Below are 17182 nucleotides of genomic sequence, written 5' to 3' on the forward strand. Positions count from 1 at the left end.
ATCGTGCGTAGGCTTTGTTTGGAAGGACAATAAAGCCAAAACCTACACTTTTTATTTCCATGTATAAATCTTTTCAATCTAGCAAAAGCAAAACCCTCCCCAAATTAGTATTTACACACACATAAGCAAATTCATCCAAGTACTCAAAACTTTCTCACAATTACCCCAACTAGACCAAACACAAACACAAAATCTCACCTTTCCATTCCCTCTCATACCCTCCTTTTTTTAGTCCTAAACAACACTTCATTTATATATTTCCCCACAAAAACATATTAATGGATCAAGACCCATTCGCAGCAAGCCTATTCAAGTGGGATTACCCAAGGAGCACCCTTGCGGCCGCATCGGCCGCAGGTGCTCCTCAGCATAGCACGGCACAAGCGGCAACCTCGACTCTTCCGCCGTACTTTGCTCGAGGGCTGATAGGGACGAGGGAGCCTGTGGGGATCCCCGGAGTCGGAATGGGGATGGGAATGGGAATGGGGGTGGGTGTAGGAATGAGTATGCAGGGTTTTGCGATGGGAATTCCAGGAAGTGCTGCTGCTGCTAATGCAGGTGGATCAGGAGCAAGTTCAGGTTCTGGTGGATTGGAAGAGTTATTCCAAACGTACGGTATAAGGTAGTCATCGTAGTACTTGTACTAACTTTGTTCAAACCCCCTCCACAAATTATTATGCAAACACTGTATATATTTAAAAAAATAAATGAAATGGATAGGTTTTTATATCTAATTAATAAACTGTAATATATTAATATATGATAATTTCCTTACTAAATTTATAATGATGCATAATATTTTTTATGACCATATCATAACCTCTCAAAAATAAATCCAACTCTTGAAAAAAAAAAAAAAAAAAAAAAAAACTTATTTTAACGTTCATATATATTGGGAATATATATCTACTAGTATATGCATTCCTTTAAATAAATAAATAAAAAATAAAAATCTATATGCAAATTTGTGTTGGCCTGTTGGGTACTTTGTAAGAAGTAGTATTTTAATACAATAGTTCACAAGGAAAAAAAAATAATTTAAAAAAAAAAGAAAAAAGGGTCACAAATCAAAATTTTGTAAAATGATATTGTAAAGTCAAAATAATTTGGAGTAAAATTTTTATGAAGTATTAGCAATGATAATATATATATATATATATACTACTTATATGAAATTTGATCCTAATTTTAACATACACTACCTCAAGACTGTTTTAGCTAAGCTAGCTTAAATCAATTACTCTGTAATAAATGTGAGGAGGAGTAATATTGAAAATCAATGTATCCTTATGATATGAAGTAATCTATTTTCATACTTCCCTAAAGTATTGTTATTTATTATTTTTACTTTTTTTGTCCTAATGTTGGGGTGTTGGATGAATTATAAAGGTACTACACGGCGGCGAAAATAGCCGAGATGGGGTTCACGGTGAACACACTAGTGGACATGAAAGAGGAAGAAGTGGATGAGATGATGAACAGCCTTTCTCACCTCTTCCGTTGGGACCTTCTTGTTGGAGAGCGTTATGGTATCAAGGCCGCTATCCGTGCTGAGAGACGCCGTCTTGAGGACCTTGAGGAGTCTCGCCGCCATCGTCACAACCACATGAGCCTCTCCAACACGCCACCGCCCGACTCGTCCCACCACCCTCTTGATGCCCTCTCCCAAGAAGGTATGTACGTCCTATACAAAGATAAAATTAATTTGATCTTTATTATCCAATATTCAAGTCAATCATTATTCCATACCATAAATTCAACATCGCATGTTATGTTAGTATTTATCATCACAACATTATAGGTCATTGAATTCAATATCTTTTAATTTTACTACACCAATACATCTACAAGTACTCATAAAAATTGCCAATTCTTCATATATGCGTGAGGGAGTATCTTAACCTGCACAAGGGTATATCCTTAGTTCAACTCGTATTCTCTTGTATGGAGTATATATTATCAATGAAATTTCACGATTTCCATTAAAATAAAGGTATAACACAAACTAGTGTATATAACCTAATAACCTATACTATATATATCTTTGCTATTTTATGCATAATCCTAATATTTTCAGTAATTACAGCAGGGTACCATGTCAAGGGCTTAGGTTAGGGTATGAAAATAAAAGTGATCAAAATTTAGAATCTTTACAGCACAAAAATTGACACTTAATTACATTCTATTGACTACAGGACTCTCAGAGGAAGGAGTACATGAGAAAGAGGTAGTCGGAAGTGGCGGCGGAAACTGGGAAATGGTGGGAGCACCACCTACACACACAAATCAGGATCATCAACAAAGGAAGAAGCATAGGAAACAGCAACATCTCCAAGCAAGAAACACGGTCCAAAACATGATGACCTTAACAACTACTAATAGAAAATTAGTAGGGCAAGAAACTGGTAGGATGATTGGGAACCATCATAACAACAATAGTAACATCGATGATGACTTGGACGAGGAGGAGGTGGATGATGATGAGGATGGAGGAAGAGGTGGTGGCATTGGTGGCGTTACCGAAAGGCAAAGGGAGCACCCTTTCATTGTAACCGAGCCAGGAGAAGTAGCGCGAGGGAAGAAGAATGGATTGGATTATTTGTTCCATTTGTATGAGCAATGCCGTGATTTTTTGCATCAAGTTCAAACCATTGCTAAGGAACGTGGCGAAAAATGCCCTACTAAGGTAACCTTTCATTCTCTAAAATCTCTAATCAGTCATCATAACATTTGATAAGTTAAATTACATTGCATGTTTTTCTAATGCTTTTACATAATCCATTCTTATTTTATAGCTAACTTATTATTGGAATTTGCATGGTATTTGATGTTAAAATTGGTGAAATTCTAAATATGTGTGGGAGTATAATTCTTTCTATCTATGGAACCAACAAATTTTATTGATATGGGATTTGAAAGTGAGGGAATATTCCATTAGAAAAAAAGGCTAGATTATCAACATAAAGTTAATTGTTTGCCAAACTAGGTGTTTTACCCGGCTTTCCCAAAAAATAAAAGTACTTTCAATATGTACATTGGGTTGTCTTATCACAATCTTTTCTATCATCTTATTCCAAAAGTGTATGACAAATAATAACAAATTCTCTTTTGAAGCTAAGTATAAAACCAAAGTACAAATTAAACCTCTTCTTAAGTAATTATTGTGTGATGGTGCAAATAGTGGTAAAAACGCTATTAGTGCTACTTGTTACTTCGTATTAGGGTTAGAGTAATGAATACTCTCTTAAAAGAGTAAAAAGACAAGCGTAAGATTACTCTAAAGTCCGATAATAACTCACAAGCACTAAATTTTCATACATAAATAGCTAGTAGGTTTATAACACAAAACCTATACCCATTTATTTTAAAGAACCTGCCCAAAAAAAAAAAAAAAAGAAAGAAAATAAAAATAGTATCCATAATTCCATATTGTTTAGAGTACAAATAACAAGATTGGGGTAGAAAGGGAAATTTCAATGTTTGTTTTGTTTTAAGCAATGCAACAAAAATGTACTCGTAGTCCAAACGGCCGAAAAGGGGAGTGAGAATTATTTGAACTGGTATTGAAAGTAAAGATACAATTAAAAATTATTAAAAATAAATAAATAAATAAATAAATAACGATAAACCAGTAATAGGTCGACAGGTATCCTGCCAGAAGTACGAAAATTAATATGTTAAATAAAACTTTTAAGATTCAGTCAATTGTGGGGGGAACCAAGGAGAGGATGAAATTAATCAGAAGAGGTGTCAATGTATGCCTTTGACAACTCATTGTCATTGTTTCCCTGTACATTGTCCTTCGTCAAATGATAAAAAAAAAATGAAGATTTTATCAAAAAAGAGAGAAAAAAAAAAAGTTAAGAAAAATGCTAATGCATGATATTCTTGTTTTAATTATCATGTTATTATGAAGAAAATTATTTGTGAAGTAGAGAGCAAAGACCTAAGAGTGTCCATAAATTTTGTCGATGATCATAAAAAGGTTTGACTTAACATAAATTTTTATTTTTTATGAACACAATCTAACTTTTTAAGTCTTCTTGTTAATGAAAACGAGTCTTGTTTCGAAATTAATACCTTAAAGAATATAATACTATAAATTGTTAGACAAGCTAACCTAGCTATAAATCACTTGAATAAACCTTTGTTAAATCACGGTGTGTTAAGAGCTCAACTATACTCGCATACCCTCAATAGAGTAATGACAACAAGTCAACAAAAATATTATAACTTTTATTAACTTATAATAATAATACTTTGTAAATAAAGTATTAGGGATATATATACGGAGTACGGAGTAATACGGAGTACGTTTGTAATCTTTTAATGAAAAAAAATTGATCAAAGTATAATCAATCAACCTAAGAAAAAAACGGAGAGTTAGTAATACGTTTGTAATCTTTTACGAGAGAAAAGGGATCAAAGCATAATCAATCAACGTAAGGAAAAAAAACGGAGAGAGTAGGTGACAAAGACGATTAGAAACGCCAAGAATGTAAAAGAAGAGGAGAAAGATGTAAAAGTATGTCTCGTAAATACCAACAGAAGGAAAGCAGGGGATGATGAGTCAGGGGTATACAGGCTACAGTGCTAACGTCATTTCGTGGTTTTCTCCGTATATCCTTCCAAAAAACTGGCTTCTTCTTTATTCATCTTCTTTTATTACTTGAGTTGTACTACTACTTTCTCAGTTTCTCTTATCATTTCTCTTTGTCTTTACCTGCTCACTACTCTGATCTTGATCAATTTATCATTGCTTCCTTGAATCTTTACCTTAAAAGTACTGTGCTTTTCCTGTTTATCTCTTACAGTACACATCATTTTCAATAACAACCATAATAATAATAATAATAATAATAGTTAGATAACATGTGTTTTGTTATTTTTAATTCTTTAAAACATAATATTTAAATGTCTTGTTATTCTGAGTAAATTAACAATCCTAAAAATAAAACACAAACAAAACTCATATTGGTTCAAATTTATTATAAAATTGTTTAAAAAAAATTTCTAACGATATGAAATATTTTAAAACATGTACTAGATAAAATACGAAGTAACATTTTATAATTTCTTGTTACTACCGTCTTATACTTTTTTTATGCTCGTGTGGAAAATTTAAATTGATCCAATGAGCAAAAAAAATTCTTGATTAGCTGGTGTCTCAAGTGAAGATTGGCTACAAATCATATAATATTGATAGTATACGTAAAAATTGCTTATTCTTTAAACCTTTGTATGATACACTCATTGACGTATACAATATTACTTTTTCGCATTCCGAGTGCTCTTTGTTTGAAAAGGTGCTGAAATTTCTAATGTACCCAATTTAACAATTCTGTTACTGCATTGTTCTACTCTTGAGTAAAAAAAAGAGTAACCAAGGATAAATAACTCAAAAAAAATATAAAAACACAGGTAACCAACCAGGTATTCAGATTTGCGAAGAAAGCGGGAGCAACGTACATCAACAAACCCAAAATGAGGCACTATGTGCATTGCTACGCTCTCCACTGCCTAGATGAGGAGACATCCAACGCCCTGAGACGAGCTTTCAAGGAGAGAGGAGAAAACGTAGGTGCCTGGAGGCAGGCCTGTTACAAGCCCCTTGTTGCAATCGCTGCACGCCAAGAATGGGATATTGATGCCATCTTCAACTCCCACCCGCGCCTCTCCATTTGGTATGTCCCTACCAAGCTCCGCCAGCATTGTCATGCCGAGCGCAACTCTAGTAACACGAGCAACTCCATCTCTGCTGGTGCTGGGCCACACCATCTTCCTTTCTAGGTAGTCTTTTGTAGTTGTGCTATTTCTTGTAACTTTTGTGGAATCAGATCATGTATGGTTCAGAACTTGAAAATCCTTCTCACTCATTCTGCTGACTACTAAGGCTTATCGATTTATCTCCCTGAAATTTGCTTAATCCTGCCGGTTTACATGAATGGTAAAGTTTTTCATAAAATCATGGGAGGCATATTTTTGTTAAAAGAGACCCAAGTAACAAATGAGATGCTCTAGATGTAAAATTCATAGAAGTTGTAATTTCAGCTGCTAAGAGTATGTCGCCGAGATCAATTTGAATGCAAATATATCCAAATTGTCTAATTTAGAACAAGAAATCAAACATACAGTGTGACAAAATGACAAATTATCTAAAGGGAAAATGGCTGTCAGCACATCTGGTATCATGATCGTGTACAATTAAATAGCATAATTTTCAATCCTCGCCTCTGTAAACAACTCTTTCTTCAGAAGCTCTTCTTACTCATCAGCGGATGCAGATGAATGAGATGGATATCTCCATTGCACATCTGCCCAGGTGCTCTGACCATCAGTCACCTCTTTAATAACTGATGAGACCTCATTAACATTGACCCGAATCTGTTGCTTGCTGTCTCTTTCCCGAACTGTGACAGAGTTTTCTGAATCAACAGTAATTGCAAAGGGTACCCCAAGTTCATCAGTCCTTGCATAACGCTTGCCTATCGATGTACCTGCAAAAGTCATGTTGGTGGTTGGTAAGCTACTGAATGCTGATACTTTTTAATCTTTACATGCCAAAATGGGGAAGACAAAATCTAAGGATGCAACTTCTATGAGCCCTGCCTATCTGGTGAGATTTTCATAAAACAGGCAAAGCAAAGAAAAGATTTTCCACCTCTCAACCAAGATATACATAAATGTCAAGGACAATTCTTAAAATTGTAAAACAAAAGGTAGTATTAGCTTCCCATGATATAGAGTTTCCCATAGAAAACTAAATCCCATATTCCCATGTGATCCAAACAAGCACTATGATCGCAAAACCTCCTGGAATCCAGCTTTTGGGAAGTTAACTAATATAAGCAAGAAGCACCTCTGAAAAACACACAGATAAACTCTCTCTCTTTTGGGCAGTAATTTCATAGAGTTTCAATTGTTCAAACCGAAATTGTCCCAATTATTTAGTACTCTGTTTAACAAAAACACCAAACCTCGTCCAATTAAACGTGTCAACCCTAAATCACATTTCACTCAAAAAGTCAAATGTTACTAGCTATTCAGAGATACAATGAAAGATTTGCCCATTTCCCCTAGTAATGGCTTCAAGTCTCTAATAGTCTACTCTGCCTAATCAAATAGCTTACAACTATTATATAATCCCAAGAATAAGAAATCAAACGTGCATTGACAACCACAACACGGTCGGTAACCAAGCACCATTTCCGTTACCAAGACATGAACCAAAATTGTGATTTTGACCTCTTCTTTCAGGTTTCACCTGTCACTTCTTTCTTTCCTCCCCAAACCATTTTCCATCACTAAAGCTTCACCTTCAGCAACAATTCTTACAAAACTTCAAAATCCACTTCATAATTAGACCATAGGCTCCGGCATCCTCAAATTCTATCCAAACTATTTTCCCTACATATTGAAAAACCTGGCTCATCTGATTGAACTCATTTCCTTAGCTAGTAAGAAATTAAGAATTGACCTGAACTTGTTAATCAATATCTACGATAAAGCTCTATAATTACCAGCAATACAGTGATTGATTATGTAAGCCCCGAAATAAATATTAAAAAATTAATTAAAAAAAAAAAAAACACTTCATTGAATTAACAAATACAAATAAAATAATTCTGAAACTTTCAAGCTCTCATCCTCCTCTATCTTTGCTTTTGTTTTGGGTCTCAACAAACCACCATCATAACTCCATTTCTACAACCCTTATCCACCACCACCATAGTTATAATAGAACCAGCAAACCAACGCCTTAATCTCCCTCTCGATACCTCAATTTTCTTGATTTATCGGAATTGAAATGTTAGCTAAGGAGGTTTAACAAAAAGCATGTCCTTTTTACTGCTGCCTTGTAGTTTTCAGGTAAAGTAGTCATGCTTTCTTCCCCACTCTTTTTTATCATCTCCCCCAATTATCCTCGTTGAGATTATATTAAAAGACAACATTTCATAAAATTGGGTGGGGGAAAGGGGGAGGGGGGGGGGTGATGTAACGGTATGACATGGGCGGAAAGAAAATAAGAAAGAATAAAAAAGAGGATTTTTTTAAAATGTCAAAAGGCTTGAATCTTGACCTTTTTGGCAACAAAATCGGTAATTAGGTGCTACCAACCAAGGAAGTGGCCTTATAAGGTTCTAGAAAAGGGGGGGGGGGATCTTTATGATACAATCCCACAAAAGTGCTTAAGGAATTATTAGAAAAAAAAAGGTACTTATATTTACTTAAAATCCACTTTCCTTTCAACCGACAACCAGATTTTAGAGTTTGAACATTTTATGACAGCAAGGAGGACTGATTGCTCAAAACATCTTGGAGATATATACAAGTTAAAAGAGCTTCAGTGAATAATATAAGCACAAACAGTGATTCATGTCATTATTCCTTCTCCAAATAGAAAGAAATTAACTTTGAAATCTATTTTTGGCCAAAGATTTTCAATGTAGGATGATAAGAGTACCTGTGGTGTCAATTTTATGCGAGATACCAGCCGCAGCCAATGACTTAACAATTTGTGCAGCGACTTCCTCATACTGCTGATTTTGAACCAGGGGAAACACAGTGCATTTGATTGGAGCCACAAGTGGAGGGAAACGGAAGACATTCAATTGCTCATCCCCACCTTTGCTTTGCCTGGTATAGAAAGAATGCTCATATAAACAGTAAATAATTCGCCCAATGCCGAAAGATGGTTCAATAACTGATGGCGTAAAAACCCTCTGATGTTCCTTCTTCTTCTCCTTCTTGATAGTTACCATTTTGTTTGTTATTGTCACATTCTTCCCAAGAGTGCAAACATTGAAATCCACTTCACCCTTAGACTCCAAGTTGGCCTTCATTTCCATAGCTTCTTTTTCATCCATGGCCTGCATGATTCGAACCAGAGCAAATTTAAATATAAAATAGCATTCCACCATAGTGAAGTAACCAGTTACAGTCTCAATGTAGAGCAGTATGAAGGAATATATTTTTAACTATTACCTCCAATGCTTCAACCACCATCTTTTGATTACCCTTGAATGCAAGGCCAAGTTCCTTTTTCACTGGAGTGATAATAATTTTCTGAAAGAATATCATATACGTACATCAACACCGTTGGCCATTACCATACACTGAACAAACAGACCTGAAATAAGAAGAAAAATCTATAGAAAGAGAGGAAAGTGGTAATACCTCTACTTCTTTTGGTTCTGCATATTTCTCATGAGCCACAAGAGCTACACCACTTTTGTCCTAAACAAATTTATAGAACTTGTTAGTTCATGGACTTCACTGATAACCCTTTTTCCAAGTAAATGTACAAAAATGTTTTAAGATTACATCAAAAGAAAAGGATATATTAGCTGCATAAAATCAACATATGATTTGCTAGCAAAACCTTACCGTGTGAGCACGCAAATCATATGCAGATCTATCAGCAATGCCAACACACTCAATCCAGCCATATGAGCATTCAATCTCAGCATCCCAACAATCAGCAGCATAATGAGCCATCTCATTTGCAAGATGCTGACGGAACCGCAATCGTTCTTTGTCAATTCCAAGGCTGGTGAGGAAAATGTAAACTCTCCCGATGAAATAACCCAAAGTTTCATTGTTGATAGTGCCCTGTATAACAACGAACATAACACATCAGCAAGATTTATAATGAAGTTACTCAGAGTGCACTCAGGAATCATAAATGCGTAAACACATCAGAAGATGAACATAAACTAACCTTGCTAACTGCTTCACCAAGGACCATCTTCTTTGCAGATTGCCCAGATACCTGCAGCTCCCTTGGAAACATCAAAAACTCCAAATTTGCAACTTCAGGAAATTTTCGATGAGACTTATCTTGGGGATCCACAAAATGTTCAATTTCTGCCAGCGTAAACTCACGAACCCTAAGAAGACCTTGTCTTGGAGAGATCTGAAACACAAAATTATGACAATAAGATATTATGATTTCGGAGAAACAGGATAATAATGAAGTGAAAATTTTTCCTATCTCATTCCTCATGCCTGCGATTTACCCTTTCCCTGTCTGTTACTCTGTTTTCTCCATCGATTCCAATTTTATTAATATCAAGAACACTACTAGTAAAACAAAATGACCTAATACACAGGATGAAGTGCTGGAAGAATTGCATTTACCACAACTATATGTGCTTAACAGTTGATATAATTGTGATATATGCCTCTAAGCCAAAACCCAAATGAGCAATCCATATGTTCATTAAGTTAAGAAACAATTGAAAATCCACACTACACACAATCAAGTAATACAAGCCCACCATAGCGCATAGACTTTTAATAATTTGATCGGCCCGATATGCAAGGTTTTATATAAGCATTCAACACACACTGACCCAAACTGAATCTACCTGACTTTAAATCAATATGGTAAGACAGGTCAATTAGCAACTTAAATTCACAGAGAGACAATGAAAATTACAGACCTCATTTCTAAAGGCTTGACCAATTTGGGCAGCAGCAAAAGGAAGCTTATTGCCATTGTAATAGTACAGGTCCTTGAAGTTCACAAAAATACCTTGGGCTGTCTCTGGTCGCATAAACCTACAAGTAAAGGCACAAAAGGCAAAATTACTAAAAAATAAATAAATAAATAAGGTCATTGATTCATCAGAGGAAGGGGCAGACAAAATCAGCCAACATATTTTTTAAGAAATTGACAAACAAACCTACCCAGGGCTCACGCCGGAAGGACCTATTGAGGTCTGAAACATCAAATTAAATGGATATGGATCAGAGAGAGGATTTTTGGTATCAGGAGCAGTTATACCATACTCCTTTATCTTTGAGCCCATCTCTTCAGAAGAAAAATCATCCAGCATAGCCAATACATGCTTGAGTTCTGCTACTTTTTCTGCAGACAAACTGAGGTCCTTCTCGAGTGTCTCCTTGCAGAAATCCTTGATCAAATGGTCTGCACGGTAACATGTGCCGGTCTTTTCATCCTTAACCATAAGGTCAGTAAACTTATCCACGTGTCCTGAGGCCTTTAGCACAACTTCTGGCGTCACACATGGGCAATCAACCTCCAACATGTTTTCTTGCATGACAAAATGCTGGCAGTGCAAAATATTAGAAGATTCAGTTCTATAATACATGCCAGTTTGAAGTATTAGGCGTAAGAATCATAATCCTCAATAAGCTACACAGTGGTATGAAAAGCAGGTAAAAGAAATTGGTATTAACAACAGTGAGAACAGAAGAAATATGATATCTACTCTAGTTTTCTCATAGCACAGCTCATTGGGGTATCATTTGGGTATTGGTGTCCCCACCCATTTCCCTAGAAAATGTTTAAAAGAAATCAAAAATCCTCAGTAACTCGATACTAAGATAAGCATATAAGTCAAAACTATCCAATTTCTCAAAAGGTTTCTCACACTCGACAAGGGTGTCAGACATAAAATTTCTTATTCCTGTAACTAAACCTAAGAGTCAATGTTGGTATAATAGGTAAAAGTAGTACATGCACAACAAAAATTATATGCTTTGAGCAATGAAAGTGCAAGAACTAAATCTCCTACAGGAACCACCATGATTACACAAACCCAACAAGGCATTACAGATTACAGACTTCAAAGCAAGGTTATAAAATAATAATGAGTTTGGCAAACATTTCACACAAAATCCTTACTAAATTTGAGTAAATCCTAGAAATTGTGCGCAATTCTTTCCCAAATTCCAATTTTAAATCTACCAACCAGACTCAAAAAATAAACCAAGTGTACATATCGACCAAACCTCCCTGATCAGCTAACAGCGCACGTCACAGTTAGGCATAAATTACATATGTCATGAAGAACATGATCGGGAGCTTCTTCACTTTCCATTTCCATAGCAGACAGCCATGCAAATGAGACCAAAAAATTAATGCAAAGCCAGTGAACAAAATGCAACGAACACTTCAAATTTATGAAAACTTTCAATGCTTGGTAAGAAATTGGAATTGAAATGCGACTAACTCATTTGAATTCCCACAAGTATAAAATGCATGTACCAGGAATTGAAATGCAACTAACAAATTGATGATAGAATAGAAAGTCAATGGCAATCTCAAAAACAAATTAATGTTCCATATTGAATTAGGGTATTCTTTGCCAAACTCAGTAAACCATTAAACATCAAAACATAAAAATGTTCAAAATTCAATCTCAAATCCCACATAGAACCCCAACAACTTCATTCATAACCAAATCACAATCCCAAACCAATCAAAACCAATTCATCACAACTAATTACACAATTCACATCCAATTCAAACATTAAAAAGTTCAAAATTCAATCTCAAATCCCACATAAAAACCCAACACAACTTCACTCATAACCAACTCACAATCCAAAACCAATCAAAACCTATTCATCGCAATTAATTACACAATTCACTTCCAATTCAAACACAAAAATGTTTAAACTTCAATCTCAAATCCCACATAAAAACCCAACCCTACTTCAATCATAACCAAATCACAATCCCAAACCAATCATAACCAAATCACAATCCCAAACCAATCAAAACCAAATCATCGCAATTAATTACACAATTCACTTCCAATTCAAAAACATTACAAAATCGAGAAATAAAATTTATTGATACCTGACGCCAAAAGGCAAGAACATTCTGTTTAACAGCACAACCAGGAGGACCATAATCATACAACCCAGCAACACCACCATAGATCTTAAACGAAGGAACATAAAACAACTTCCTCTCAAGCGTATTAATCACGCCTTGACGAAACGCCTCTTTACTCTCACCACCATTACTCTTAACAATTTCCTGAAGCTCCTCTTCAATCGCAGCCTTCTCCAATTTCAAACCCTTCAAACCTTCAACGGCGGCGTTAACGGCGGCCTTATCGGCGGCGGCGGAACCCTTGAGCTCCCTCACAGTGTTTGCTTGAGCATCGACGGCGGCTTGCTTGTCAGCTAGGGCTTTTCGAAGGGAGATTTCAGTGGAATCCATTAATGGAGGTTTTGGTGTGAAATGGCGGAGGAGAGAGAAAGCGGTTAGGGGTTTGGAGGAGAGAGAAAGTTGTGAAAGGGGTTTAATGGAGAAAGAGTGTGGTTTTGTTAGTGGATGAAGTAGTGAGCCCACTCTTCTGGAAATGTTCTCTAGTATCATACGATGATACATGAAAAAACATAAAAACAGCTTTACGGAATAATTGTGATGTCAATGGGGGGTTTAACCTAAACCTTCCACTTCCCGTAACGGGGCGTTTGGTTGGAGGGATGGAAATAAGAGGAATAAAAAACGAGGATAAAGATAGGGAATTGATAGGTGGGACAAGGATAATCACTAGTAGAAAAAATGTCATTACAGCGCACTATTTGCAGCAAACCTATGAACAGAACGCTGCTAATAATGATTGATCAACGCGGGTCAACCTTTTAATGAATTAATAGCAACGATTTTTTGCTAAAGAACGCTACTTTTTTTATAAAATTATTTGCAGCGCTCTCAAGTGAAGCACGTTGCAAATAAGAAGTTTATTGCAGCGTTCCCTACTTTAGAGCGCTACAAATAAATTTATTTGCAGCATTCCCTACTTCAGGGCGCTACAAAAAGTTGAATAAAAAGAACAAATTGAAAATAACCTATATGCCGCCCCTTACAGAAAACCCTAACCTAAGAAAAACCTAGAGAAAAGATTGAAGCTCTCGCCAAGGCTCACTTCACGGCGCACCACTCTTCGGCGACTTTCAATTCAGAAATGAGAGATCTTCTTCCTCCTCCGGTCCGCCGCCGTCGCAGCAATGTGTTAAAATGAGCGCAGCACTCTCTGGCGACAAAATCAGAAAGGTAATTTTCACCACTTTAATTTTGTTGTTGTTAATTTATGTTGTAGTTTTTGGGAAATTTAGTATTGTTACGTTAAGAAGATTTTGGATCTAAATCTATGGTTGGTTAGTTTATTAATTCTAGGGTTTACGTGTTCGAATTGAAATAATTGATTAGGGATTTCTAATCGAGTAAGTTTCGACCTTTTTTTAGATTTAATGTATTTGTTTTCGACCTGTTAATGGATTCAATTGATTTTCTTTCTCTTCTTCTAGTGTATTCAGGTCAGAAGCCGCTGGTTCACCTCTGCTTTCTCCTAAAGACAGGCTTGAGAAGTTTGTAATCAAGGTGGTATTGGTGGTGGTGGAGCATTTTTAATTAAGACTGGAACTAAGCTTTACATCTCTAATATGGATTACGGTGTTTCTAATGACGATATTACCACTCGTTCGGTTTCTTTCCCTTGTGCTGAAAAAAATATGGAAATTCACGATTAAAGTCTCTATAATAGGGTTCTTGATTTCCCCCTTTTTAATTTGATTAATTCAGTATTTTAACACAATTCGGTTTTATTTTGGTTTTTAGGAGTTAAGTTGTGTTTCCAAGGAGCATTTGGACTTGGTAATTGGTATGCCTCTCCTCTTCTTATGATTTCAATGGAGGGTAATTTAGTTTCTCTTTCGCAAAATTCCTCAATTTCCCCCCTCTTTTACGCTAATTTTTTAATTAATTTATTGGTGTTGGGATGAATCAGAAAATGTGCTGCAGTTGCTAGTGCAGATTACTGTGTGATTGTTGCTGATACTCTATGTCAACTGGCTGCAACATTCTCATTCGCGATAACTCTTCTTTTTTTTTTTTCCTTTTCTGAATTTGGGTTTTGATTTGGTTGATTGGAGAACATGAATTGGTTTTGTTGATTGGTATGGTGGAAAATGTGATAGATTAGTATAATTAGTTGTTTGATGATTAAGGTTTAGTATGATGTGGACAAGTCTTGTACTGTGAAATTGAAGAAATTGATTAGGGGTTGGCCATCTTGCTTAAGGAATGAAAAAAAAGACTTGAAAGTGTTATATTTGTTTCATTTATTGGAATTACTCTAGACCCTTATAAGTTAAATGGTTTGTTTGTTTGTTTATGATGAATTATGTATTTAATAGATGACTATAGTTCTCATTTTGATTGTTCGTCGTCACGGTAAGCTTTCAGCTCAGTGAGTTGTTTAGAGAATTAGTCAAGTTTCACTTGTTTGCTGCTATTGGCGTTTTTATGAGATGGGATGCGCATTCATGAACAATGTATTTGGTTAGTAATCATAATAGATGAGGGTCCTCTTCTATTGAAACTATGAAGTGTATACTATCTTTTGCAACTTGTCATCAAACTGAGTATTTCTGTTTAATGGCATGAATCTACGAAGTATATACTGACACTCGATTTTTTGCTAAATTTGCTAAATCTGTAGCTAAATTACTGAATCTGCAAACCCTGTACACTGAATCCGTTGCTGAATTTCTCATCCTTGGCTCGGGTAAAGGTTTCTTATTCTAATCTGTGCTTCGATGAATTTACCCTTTCTAATTTGCCTCATTTTTCTCTGTTTTAATTTTAATTGTGAATTTCAATCGATTTTATCAACACATCTCTTTTACTAAATTTTGCTACTAGATATATTTTTATTGTTAAATCTTAGTTCTCAAATTGCTAGTTCTCTTGGGTTGTGGCCTCATGTGTTTGAGTCATAAGGTGTTGAATGAAAGTTGGGTATCTCCTACTACTTTAAACAAGTATAAAGAGTTCTTTGCAACTTGTTTCTTGTATTGGAGTCTGAGATTTGGAGCAAAGTCCCTTTTTTATTACTATGTCCTAGTCCTTGGTATGAAGGTACTCGTTTCTTGTATTGGAGTCTGACCTTTGCATATTTGAAAGGCTTATGTTGTATTAATATGCAGTTTGTTCTGAAGTTTTTATAGATACATAAATTTATATAGATACGCAGAATAGTATGAAGGTACTCGTGGCGTCGTTAATTTTTTTTCCTTTCGTATCTTGGGCCCAGTATCCATATAGGGTGGTATTTTATGTTCTTTTCAAGGCTTTGTTCAATTTGAACATGTAGTGAGTTTGGAGGCAAGTTCTAAGGCTCTTCTTTCTTGAGTTAATAAATTTATGTTGGACAACACAGTATGACTGAAAACTATGCTGGAGATTTGTCTGCTTAAGACTAATATCTTTGCAGATCTCTCTTTCTTTCTTAAGCCCACAACAAATTTATGGGTTCATTTCTTTATTTCTTTGAAGATGGTCCACCTGTTCAGCACTTACGTTGTATTTTAATTTTGAACAAGTTTTCATATATCCTCTTTGGTTTGAGATCCTTATGCTTAGTTTAGAAAATCATGTAATGTTCTTGGCTGTAGATTCTAATAATGAAACACGTGGTTGTAGGTTCGAAGGTGTTTGGAACAGATTTGTGGTGACTATGATGATCAGATTTGCCCAATTTGTGGAGGTGTTGAAACGACAATGCACAAATTGCACTTGCTGCTGATGTGGCCATCTATGATCTCAATGTGGAATCACTCTTGAGGCTTGATACGAGTTTAGGTGGGGGAAGGGACTTAAATAGCTGGTGTTCAGATATGAAGGGAAGGATCAAGGACAAAAAATGGTTTAATGGTTTTCATTTTTAGTTAGAGTATCCCTATGATTGGGGTTGTTTCATTATTTGTAATGACCTTGATTTTTTGCCGTTTGATTAAATCATCAAAATTATTTCTATTTGTTTTGTGTTATTTTTTTTTTCTGTTTTGATTGAGTAGGAATATAATATAGTACTCACAACGCAAAAAAAAAAAAAAAAAAAATAAAATAAAGTAAAATAAAATTTGCAGCGCGCCTTGGTAGAGTGCACTGCAAATATAATTGGACTATTTGCAGTGTGCCTAGCTAGGGTGTGCTGCAAATAGTCCAATTATTAGCAAAATATTTAGACTATTTGCGGCGCACCTAGCTTGTGTGCGCTGCAAATAATCCAACTTTTTTTGCAGCGCACAAGGTTAGGCACGCTGCAAATAATCGTTTTTTGCAGCGTTTTATGCGCTTCAAATAATCTCTTGTAATTGCATCGCCCACATATGCAACGCACGAAAACACTGCAAAAGGGGGGGGGGGGAATTTGGGCGCGCTACAAATAGCGTTTTTTCCACTAGTGAATAATTTTTATCCCATATTTGATAAGTATGACAACCAAATTAGGGATAAGTAATAAATTTATAAAAATACATTTACTAACTTTTACCTTTTCTCCTTACCCTTTCAAATTCATTAAGGGTAATTTGGTCTTTTAATACCCATTTATTTCCCTTCCTCTTATAC

The 17182-nt window shown here is 35.5% G+C and overlaps 2 protein-coding genes and 1 long non-coding RNA gene across 6 annotated transcripts; 2 read left to right on the plus strand and 1 right to left on the minus strand.

Annotated features, from left to right (window-relative positions):
• LOC110698679 (floricaula/leafy homolog) lies at positions 1-5926 on the plus strand. Of its 2 annotated transcripts, none has more exons than XM_021876189.1 (4): positions 1-610; positions 1390-1673; positions 2196-2686; positions 5422-5926. In XM_021876189.1, the coding sequence occupies exons 1-4, from the start codon at positions 279-281 to the stop codon at positions 5788-5790; spliced, it is 1476 nt and encodes a 491-aa protein (XP_021731881.1). In that variant the 5' UTR covers positions 1-278; the 3' UTR covers positions 5791-5926. The 2 variants fall into 2 exon arrangements, with proteins under 2 accessions (XP_021731881.1, XP_021731873.1); XM_021876181.1 differs by having other exon boundaries at positions 279-622.
• Positions 5927-6022: 96 nt separating this feature from the next.
• LOC110698669 (glycine--tRNA ligase, mitochondrial 1-like) lies at positions 6023-13165 on the minus strand. The gene is made up of 9 exons (XM_021876169.1): positions 12614-13165; positions 10693-11075; positions 10446-10563; positions 9722-9916; positions 9388-9612; positions 9178-9237; positions 8986-9066; positions 8465-8870; positions 6023-6497 (listed from the first exon to the last, which is right to left on the minus strand). Exons 1-9 carry the CDS (start codon positions 13151-13153, stop codon positions 6265-6267), a joined length of 2241 nt encoding a protein of 746 aa, XP_021731861.1. The 5' UTR covers positions 13154-13165; the 3' UTR covers positions 6023-6264.
• A 92-nt stretch (positions 13166-13257) lies between these two features.
• On the plus strand, positions 13258-16585 carry LOC110698694. 3 transcript variants are annotated; one of them, XR_002506771.1, is made up of 4 exons: positions 13258-13822; positions 14077-14429; positions 15270-15335; positions 16253-16585. It is a non-coding gene; the product is annotated as an uncharacterized LOC110698694 (long non-coding RNA). The 3 variants fall into 3 exon arrangements; XR_002506772.1 differs by having other exon boundaries at positions 14077-14149; positions 14387-15335; XR_002506770.1 differs by having other exon boundaries at positions 14077-15335.
• Positions 16586-17182: the final 597 nt, after the last annotated feature.

The sequence above is a fragment of the Chenopodium quinoa genome, unplaced genomic scaffold (assembly GCF_001683475.1).
Source record: "Chenopodium quinoa cultivar QQ74 unplaced genomic scaffold, ASM168347v1, whole genome shotgun sequence".
Taxonomy (NCBI): Eukaryota; Viridiplantae; Streptophyta; class Magnoliopsida; order Caryophyllales; family Amaranthaceae; genus Chenopodium; species Chenopodium quinoa.

Bases quoted from the DNA above. Each gene is read 5' to 3' on its own strand.
- LOC110698679 (XM_021876181.1), top strand. From the start codon at position 279: ATGGATCAAGACCCATTCGCAGCAAGCCTATTCAAGTGGGATTACCCA. The intron at 1,674-2,195 runs GTATGTACGTCC...TATTGACTACAG, and splicing joins TGATGCCCTCTCCCAAGAAG to GACTCTCAGAGGAAGGAGTA. The intron at 2,687-5,421 runs GTAACCTTTCAT...ATAAAAACACAG, and splicing joins GCGAAAAATGCCCTACTAAG to GTAACCAACCAGGTATTCAG.
- LOC110698669 (XM_021876169.1), bottom strand. From the start codon at position 13,153: ATGTATCATCGTATGATACTAGAGAACATTTCCAGAAGAGTGGGCTCA. The intron at 9,613-9,721 runs GTTAGTTTATGT...GTTGTTATACAG, and splicing joins TTGGTGAAGCAGTTAGCAAG to GGCACTATCAACAATGAAAC. The intron at 8,871-8,985 runs GTAATAGTTAAA...CGAATCATGCAG, and splicing joins TGGTGGTTGAAGCATTGGAG to GCCATGGATGAAAAAGAAGC.